This window comes from Eulemur rufifrons, chromosome 17 (genome assembly GCF_041146395.1).
Source record: "Eulemur rufifrons isolate Redbay chromosome 17, OSU_ERuf_1, whole genome shotgun sequence".
Taxonomy (NCBI): Eukaryota; Metazoa; Chordata; class Mammalia; order Primates; family Lemuridae; genus Eulemur; species Eulemur rufifrons.
This window is the reverse complement of record NC_090999.1, coordinates 33,336,514-33,345,747: the sequence shown is the minus strand read 5'-3', so window position 1 is coordinate 33,345,747 and position 9,234 is coordinate 33,336,514. Positions and strand designations below refer to the sequence as shown.

Sequence of the window (9,234 nt, the reverse complement as noted above, 5' to 3'; positions counted from 1 at the left end):
CTTTATTTTTTCCATACTTGAGGAGCCATATCCCATACAGTATATAAAAATCTTAATTTAATTTAGACTTCTGAGAGATTTTTCATTATTACTTTATATTTTGTAATTCCTAATGATGGTTAAGATGTAGACATACTAATTAAAACTAGTTACTAGCAACTGTTTCTATTAATTACATTATATGCGTAAGTGAATTAGACTTTCTTGCATCATAGTTGGAATTCTAACAACTAATGATTCTAATCTAATTTTAATTTTAAAAGAGACTTCTATTTTTTGGTACTAGTCTAATGCAAGATTACTGAAGAAGTAGAAAACCCCAAGAAGGAAAATGAGATATTGTTGGTATTTAAGAGGAATGATTGATGCTGACAAAGATGGAATAAAAATTTTAAATAAATAATCTGGATGTTGTTTAAAAGGCAAGCCGTTGATTTTATCACTCCCCCTTGCCAAGACACACATTGGTGCCTGTTAAATTTGACGTTTTTAAATTTGATCATCAACTGCAGCTTTAAAGCGTCTGTAGCATCCCAGGACCAAGTTACAAATCAACTCCAGGAAGGGCTGTGAAACCATATCTGCCTAGCCCTCTCTCTTTTCCTTCCTGAGAGCCTCTCCCTAGGGGCAAGCCAGTAGCTCATCTGCACTGAAGAAGTTAGACCCTAACAGTCTTCTTGCGGTTAATGGCAGCCTATTTGTCTTCTCCACCTCTCTTTCCCTCTTCAATGGGAAGCCAGGGCTGAAAGGTTACAAAACCCAACAGTTCTCTAATTATTGTATTATATGAACTCTTGTCTCTCAAAAAGGCTCCTTAGCTTCCACCAAATTTCTCATTTGGTGACCACAGTTGAGAGCCAATGGTCTCTGATGATAATTTTTAATAATTATTCATATTAAAGAGGGTTTTCACAAAAAGGGGTAAACTTTTAAAAAGAACTTGGGTCATGGTTTTTTAAAGAAAGAACATATTATTTGTTCAGCAATGTCGGTAATATTGTCTGTTTTCTGTTCTTTCCCTCCCATAGTTCTGAACTCACTTCTTTACATCTTGCATTTCTTTGATATTTTTTAATATACTTAGGCTTGGAATTATAGCATAGCACCCAATGAACTGGAGACTTATGTTGACGAACTGGTTATGTATTCCTATGTGTTACAAGGACCATTGATGTACCAACAATGGATGTCCCAAATACCATTCTGAGGCTCTAACAGTATCTAATGTAAACTGCAAAATATTGACACGTTCTCTTACCTTGAGAATGTAATTATTTAATCTCCATGAACCAAGGACATCATTGTGAATTTCCAACTCCACCCCTATCTTCAGCTCACCAAGACCCAGAAGTTCAACATTTTAATGCCTATTTTTGTAGTTAATATTCTGATTTCTAGAATGTGCTTGTCAAACATTGCCAGTCTGTTTTCACTCTTCCTCATAATATGTGCTTTTTCAAAGACTTAAACTCAACTTTGTTTAGATGAGCAAAGTAAGATGTAGGGTTCCCCTGGTTATGGTGATGAACCTACAACAAGGACAGTTAAAAAGATGGTTTTTTTTAAGGAGGAAACTTTAGGCTTGCTATGTTGCAGGGAGGAACCCACATCTGTTCCTTCTGCAGTTAGTGACAGGTATATGTCACTCCTACCAAGGGGTGGCAGGACCTCACATTCATTTATCTTTCAAACTCCACAGAGGTGATTTGTAACCTTACTTTGGAGCTTCTATTGCCATAGACACTTAATTGCAGTGACAACTATACTATATTCCTTAGCAAATTGTATCACATAGATTTTTACCCAAAAGCCCAAACAACTTCTTTTGCATCATCAGGAATTGAGACACATTGGCTTTTTAAAATTTTTTTATTTTTTCACTCATCATTTATTTACAAATACACATTATAACTTTTATATACACTGCACATTTACATGGTAGAAAAGTACAAAACTATATATTTAAATGAATTTATATTTAACTTGCCATGTTTGAAAATATAAAATTGCATCAGAAAAAAGTATTATGAAAAGCAAGAAACTTGAACTGATAAAGCTTTGATATAACTTTTAGTGACACATTGGTTGAAAAAGAACTAATTTAAAAGGTACAGCTGAGTAGCTTAAAGGAAACACCTAACAAAAGGGTGAATGTGTAGCCTTCACCTTCCTTTAGTCTCCTGACACCCACATCACTCCATTTCTTTGGATCTGTAACACCTTAAAAGTACATTACTAGAATTCTAACATTGCTATCATCTCCTCTCTCACAAATGTCTTCATCTTAACAAGAGAACTGGAGTAGGAGTTTCCTCAAAGATGTGTATCCTCTGTACCTTGTATTTGAGTCAGAGTTATAATGCCTTTTGGTCAGTCAAGGTTCCTTGTAAACAAAACCCGAGGGGATCATGTATGTACAGATCAGGCAGCAGAGAATCCAATAAATAAACATGACAGAAACTGACATGCAAGTTTGTTAAAAGTGGAAAAGACTCTAACAACAGTGAAATGAAGGGAGACAGATGAGTGAGTGAATCATAAGGAATGGACTTAAATGGTTTACAAGGAAAAAAAAGCTTTTACTTTACAAGCAAGAGACCTCACAATAAATAACAACTGCTCTTCCTTTCACGAATAAATTTCTTCAAAAACAAGGTGTACAGTCAACCAGATATTTTATGTATAAATTATAAAACATGACACAGTATAAATAAATGTCTACAAGTCTCAACTATGGGCCTCATCCAGTAGACCTCACAATGACCGCCTCTCCATGTCCAATGAGTAACAAGGTGGCCTGGGAGAGAGCTTTAGGACAAAGGTCCTTTAATGTATAGTTTTCCCCCCAAATAAATAAGCATACACTTATTTACAGTATGGACAATATATTTTTTCTATTTTTTTCTTTTCTTTTTCCTTTTTCTTTCTTTTTTTCCTTTTTTTTTTTTTTTTTTTTTTGCCCAAAGGCTATGCCAACACTGAACACTTGTGGAGGGTTTACCACTCTAGAATAGAAGATATAGGAAAGCTGTAGTCCTGGTCTTCATCTTCCTCCTCTTCCTCGGTATCTTCCGAAATGGCTAGATGGGGGAATACAGGGGAGCTGTTGTTTAAATATGGACAACAACAGCGCAGAAGCAGCTCAGTGTATGTTTTCAAAGCCCTCTGATACAGCCATATTACAGCGTTGCATTTTTATGTGACTTGCAGTGAGATGCTTTTTTTTTTTTTTTTTGCATCTGCTGTTATGCAATAAGTTTTAAAAAATGTTTTTAAAAACATAATCTATGAAGTCAAAAACTGCAGAAAGTTCTGAAGAATCAATGGCTCAGGTTTTACGGGCAGATTCCTGAAATTAGATAAAAAGCGCTCTTGTGTTCTAGGTATAACTGCTTTGAGTCTTTAATTCAGAGTTAGTAGAGGCAACTGCAAAAAGCAGCAGCCTGTGTGTGATAATATAAAGCTGTCTCTGAAAAAAACAAAAAAACCCTTTTGAAGCAGTTAGTTTAGATTCAAGTGTTAATAAAGCAAACAGCAAAGCACACTACTAAAGCAAAAGAATTAGGAACAAACAACTGGAAACAGGTTTTTAGAGGCAACCCCGTTGATAATCACCGGAAAAGTCCTACAAGCCAGGAAACATTGCAGAGAATTTTTCCGTGGATCACTGAATTGCTGGTGAAATTTAGCAGCTACCTAACTTAAACAGAAATGGGTTTATGTGGGGAGGTTTGCGTGCTTTTAAAGTGTCCGTTCCCTAGGGCTTGCCTGGGAAAGCTTTAAATTGCAGCAAGGTTAAAAATCGCACTTACAGTTGCAAGATCCAGAGTGCTTTACTTCCAGCAGCACACCTGAGGCGCAGGCAGCTTCTTTCATGGCACATTCGCTGGCATAAGTGGCATTGTCACTGGCACAGACTGGCTCCTCTGATTTACTGTCAGGGCACAGCTCATCGCAGAGGGAACACCGGCCTCTCCCAACCTTGAAATCCCACAAACATTTTTTTCCACCAGTGCACTGGATATCTTCACAGGACTTTGCTTCTAGGATATAATATATCTGTGATGAGTAAACTGATTTCCCTATTTCCCCTTTTTCTGCCTTTCTCTCGTCCCCTATCAATAAACATAAAAATAATTTATGTCTTATTGCTTACTAATGGGCGTAATAAAGAATATTATGCAAAAATGCTTGATAATAAAACCGAAACGCTCTCTCAGACACACACAAACTGCCCCCCCCAGTTTCCCACACATTACATTATTGCACGAAAATAATATTTTTTATAACAGGATTTCACAGTATCCCTGAGTTATATATGTATCTTATTATTTCCCGTAAGTGGGATCTTTTAAAAGAGAAAGAATTCCATCAATTACTAGGATCCTATAACAGATTTGAGGAACTGTTAAGTAATTATTTTTTGCTTCCAGCAAGTCTGGCACTTAAAAAATGTGTAAAATTTAGTGAGTTCTAAGTTTTCTAAGATGGAATATTGTTTTCTGCTTCTTGCTGGCATTTGAATATATATATCAACACTTCCAGAAGACAATGGTCTCCATGAGGAATGCTGTGGTCACAACAGTTTACCCAAACTGAAGAGTATTTCTCCCTCTGGTGAAACTTTGTTTGGGGAAGTCTTGGGCTTTATTTATTGATTAACCCCACAGTTTTGACACTAGAACTGGCCTGTTTTCGTTCTTTCCTTCCTCAATCCAGAATACCTACTGATACACTTTCCCTCATAGGCTAATCCAATGGATCTGCCCAGCAGGCAGGTAGCCTTTCTCAGGTGGCAGGCACTGGCGTAGGTCACTCCATCGTTCCCACAGAGATACTGCTCAGAGGATGTGGGCTCCGGGCAAATCCGATTACACGTCACACAGTAGGCATTATTGGTCTGGTCCACCACACACGTGGAGCTGCCTGGACAGAAAACATCCCGACAAGTCTCTGAAACAAAGAGGAAAACACACATAAATAGGTACCATCTGGTCCTTAGGGAGTGAGCATTTGGTATTATCAAGGAAATCATGAAGCTGAAGCCTCTGGCTTTCTCAAAAGGCACTTGGGGAGCCTTGTGGTTTTCAAGAGAATATCTATGACTGTAAGGTTGGTCCTTCAGCATTCTTCAGTGAGTCTTTAGAAGTTAGAAAAGGGCTCCTTTATATGGTATAACTCTTAGTAGCAGTAGTACTTTTAGGCTCTTACTATGGACTACATCATCCCCCAGGGGTCTTCTAGGGGGTCTACTTCAGGTACAAAGCTGGAGGAGGGGAGCCGGGTCTTGCTCAAAAGGGTAGGACCTACTTTTACATTTGCCTTGGTACTGGACTTCCAGTTCCGGCTGCTCTTTACATCTGGCCTTGAGGAGTGCACATTCATTGCGGTAGGTTTTCCCATCCAGCCCACAGACTGGGCCCTTCCAGGTGATGTTGGAACAATCTGGGGCACAGACGCAGCGGGGTTTGTTCTTCTTGTTCATTCGGCATTTTTTCCCGGGTCCACAGTCCACGTTCTCACACGTTTCTATGAGTTGGAGAGAGGCATGGATTAAAACCAGGCCTGGCAGTCCGCAGGTCAGCCAGAAAGGCTGCGGGTGCCTTGCGCAATCGTGCAGCCCCGAGTTCTTGCTGGAGGAACCCAGGCTCTCTCCTAGAAGACTGGGAGGGGGTAAAAGGGTGGGGACTGTGGGCTGTGCCCCTTACCCAAGTCTCTCTCATCAAAGAGTGTGGGTTGGCTGGCTTCACCACCACACTTGGCTAAGAAGTCCAGAATGTTTTGCCTACAGCATGTAACAGGCAAAGTTTGGACCCCAATGGCTTGCCAGGGTTGCGGGAAAGAAGGGGAACCCCACCAGCACAGCTCTCCTAGTCCCAAATGCCAGCCAGGTAGTGGGGCAGCTGTGGGTAAGACGCCCTCTACTGAGGGCCTGCACGTGGGGGGGAAGAGTCCTACCTTTACAGGGGATGCAGTTGGGAGCGCCCCCATTGAAAATCATCCACTTGAAGAGCGTGTTGTCATTTACGTCCTCCTCGGTCCACGAGGTGCTCAGGCGGCCGGTGCTGCAGCACTCCTCCTTGCTCAGTTCCGTCTTGTACAGGACCTGGCAGCGACCGTTCTTTGCTTGGCGCAGCCAGCAATTCCCAGCTGTGAAGACACAGGGGTGGGGAGGTGGATGAGTGAGCCGTTGGTGGGGCAGGGGGTGGGAGGCGGCTGGGAAGGGAGACCCGGTGGGGATGGGGAGGGGGTGAGAATGGAGGAGGGGAAGAGAGAGCGACAAGGGAGAAAAGTAGAAAATAAATGAAAGGGGGTGGAGGGGTGGGAAAAGAGGGGGGGAAAAGCCCAGGTCACAGAGGTGGGAGGTGGGTGAGGGGAAGGGGGAGAGAGGGAGAAGCCAGAGCGCCCCAGCCATATCAATGTCAGTTACCAGTGACCCAGACACAACACGTGCAGCTTGCATTGACTTTTACTAGACTGTTTACTTTTATTCGTCCCATTTCATAACCTGCAGCGACTCGAAGAGCAGATTAAAGAACCTGACAAAAACAGGATGCGACGGATGTTTTTACATGTTGGTTTCATGTAGGCGGTAGGGGAATTATTTGTGACAGGGGTTAAGAAAGTAGGAGAATGGGGCGGGGGTAGTGAGAGAGACCGATAGACACACACACACACACGCAGGAACAGATCAAGCAAAAGGCACTTGTGAAAAATGAAAGCAAAAAAAGCAACCCGGCCCAGCCCGGAGCTACCCTGCGCGGCCTCGAGGCGCAGCCCGCCCGACGGGCCCGTTTTGCAATCCGCCAGACCCGGAGCACGCCCGCGGCCACCGCGATCTTTCGAAATCTCCGAGGGCTGCCTTCCCTAGCGCCCACGTCCCCGGCGCCCAGGCAGCGCCTCTCCCTGAAAGGCGGGCAACCCGGAGTAGTGCGGTGCAGACGGCCAGGGGCAGTGCTCAGGAGGGCAGTTTACAACACGCTTAAAATGTGAACGCTAAAGCAGGGAAAGTAACACGGTAAAGAGGGGAGGTTGCTTAGCATTTCACGGCTATATATACACCGATCTCACACCTACCAAGAAATCTTTGCTAGTAATTTCTCCCCCTTCCCCCTTTTTTAATGTTCGGATTTGGGTCAGGAAGACTTCTCGTGAATCACTAATATGACTTTAATTGGACCGCAAGCTGCTATTATTATTTTCAAAATTTTGCCCCGAAACTAATTGAAATTAATCTATTTTAAAAAGATACACTTCAGAAATTTGCTCTTAATCCCTTTCAGAATTTAAATCAGTTATGGGCTGCTCACTGTTTTACAGAAAGTTAACAGAGGCATGAGGCAAAGGGGGAAAAAAATGTAAAGTACTAAAGTCCTCCAAACACTTTGGGGGTAATAATTTAGTTTTTTTTTTTTTCTTTGCGGGGTTGGGGGAGGGGGTTGGAAGAAGCATCCACTAGTCACAAAGCTACTTCCCCTCTAAAATTTTCAGCACCCACATTTCCAAGTTTGGGCAAAGTTTCTGAAACCACGTCCCCCAGCCACCGAAGAAAATTCAGTATCTCTCCCCCACCCCATCCTCCAGGTCATTTTTTAAAAGTATCCGAAAGATGTGGGAAGGAGAGAGCTTAGACTGCAAATGGGTCGACTGAAATCCGGGCTACTGATACTTGTCCTCCTCTTCAGAGCCAAACAGGGGAGATAACATCTAAAGTCATCATGGCCAGAACTTGGAGCATCTAACCCTAACTACCGAGAGACTCCAGCTCACTCCCTTTCCTTTTTAAGGATAACCGAGCTCCCAACTCCGCTCCCAGTCCTAAAGTGTCACTGCCTTCAGTCTTCCCTCTCCTCTCCATCCCGGAGTCGCCAAGTTGGTCCAACACCTTCCGAGAGCAGCGTTGCTCAGAGCAGACCAAGTGGAGACGACAGAAAAGTAGAACCCCTGCCCTCAGCCGAGCCTCCCCAGCGCATCCCCCTCGCTTACCCTGGGCGCTGCGGTCCTCCATAAACTGGCAGAGCAGCAGCAGCAGGAGGCAAAGCCCGCCGGGCTGGTGCCTCGCACGGACCATCCTGGGGGCAGGCGCGGGGCGAGGAGCGCGGCGGCGGGTGGCTCAGGCGAGCGGCGCGCGTCGCAGAGGCCAGCGGCGGAGGGCGCAGCGATCCCGGCGCAGCCCCGCGCTCGCCGCCGGCCGCCCGCGCGATTCAATGGACGTCAGAAGCCGGGCGCAGCCGCGCTTTAAATCTAGACGGGGGTCTCCGCGGTTTGCGGTGGGCGGTCTCCCAGTGTGTGGGGCTGTGGGAGGGCGGCCGCGAGCGAGGGTGTGCGCGGCTCCTTGGGGGTGGGGAGCTTTTAAAAGTTCAGTGTGAATCAGGTGACATTTCCCACCTTCTGGAAACCCTTCCCAATTATCTGTCGGAGGTGCCCGAAATCAAAGCGGCAGGAGGGGAATCGCCGAGTTCTTATTTGCGTAGGAGCGGGAGGGAGGGGGAAGGCGACCGGGGCGGGGGGTGGGGGCGACGCTTCGGGGGTGGGGAGTGGGGAAGAACACCCACTTTAAGTCCTGCACGCCGCCGCTCGCAGGCAACGCCGGCGCGCCCGGGGTGGCGGGTGTGTGTGTGTGTGTGTGTGTGTGCGCGCGCGAGTGTGAGAGGGAGGGCGCGGTGGGGGCGCTGGAGGCGGCGGCGGGCGGAGCGGGGGGAACCCGGGAGTTTGTCTCCGCACTGTCGCTGCTCCGCTCCAGAAAGACTTTGCAAACGCCCGGAGAGCCCCGGGCTGCTGAAATATCCCGCCCGGGGTCGGGTCGGAACGCGCCGGCCTCGCGGCAATTTCAGGCCCCGCAGCCTGGGCGCGGGACCCGGCGAGGTTTTGTGTCTGGGTCTGTGCGTGCCTCACTTTGCGGCCACCCCCAGCCTCGAGTTGTTGCTAGGAACCCCGGCCCGGCACCTTCCACCCTGGCGGAGCGGTGCGGAGACGCGGCTCTCGTCTGGACGAGTCACAAGCAAACAAAAATGTTTAACACCTCAAGCCCGGCCTCCCCCCGTCACAGTCTCGCCCTCTCCCTTTCTTTTCTCCCCTTTCACTTCGCGGCGTCTGGAGTCGCAGCCCGGAGCGGGGGCGCCGATGTAGGCGGTCTGCCCCCCTCCCCGGCTCGGAGACTCCCTGGTTTCTGTCCTGTGTGTCTGTCTGTCTCTCAGTCTCCTCGGCCCCTCTCTCTCCCTCCTCTCTTCGCGG

The 9,234-nt window shown here is 46.1% G+C and overlaps 1 protein-coding gene across 3 annotated transcripts; it reads right to left on the bottom strand.

Annotated features, from left to right (window-relative positions):
• Window positions 1–1,850: 1,850 nt before the first annotated feature.
• Window positions 1,851–8,303, bottom strand: FST (follistatin). 3 transcript variants are annotated; one of them, XM_069492065.1, is made up of 6 exons: window positions 7,987–8,303; window positions 5,959–6,150; window positions 5,311–5,529; window positions 4,729–4,953; window positions 3,813–4,043; window positions 1,851–3,349 (listed from the first exon to the last, which is right to left on the bottom strand). In XM_069492065.1, coding segments are annotated over exons 1-6 (954 nt in total). In that variant the 5' UTR covers window positions 8,072–8,303; the 3' UTR covers window positions 1,851–3,347. The 3 variants fall into 3 exon arrangements, with proteins under 3 accessions (XP_069348166.1, XP_069348164.1, XP_069348165.1); XM_069492063.1 differs by having other exon boundaries at window positions 1,851–3,080; XM_069492064.1 differs by having other exon boundaries at window positions 2,147–3,080; window positions 3,813–4,040.
• Window positions 8,304–9,234: the final 931 nt, after the last annotated feature.

What these genes read in the sequence shown, in the direction of transcription:
- FST (XM_069492063.1), bottom strand. Translation starts at nt 8,071, where the DNA reads ATGGTCCGTGCGAGGCACCAGCCCGGCGGGCTTTGCCTCCTGCTGCTG. An exon ending in CAACTGCATCCCCTGTAAAG is followed by an intron (nt 5,530 to 5,958) that starts GTAGGACTCTTC and finishes TCCAACTCATAG; the next exon opens with AAACGTGTGAGAACGTGGAC. An exon ending in GTACCAAGGCAAATGTAAAA is followed by an intron (nt 4,954 to 5,310) that starts GTAGGTCCTACC and finishes TCTTTGTTTCAG; the next exon opens with AGACTTGTCGGGATGTTTTC.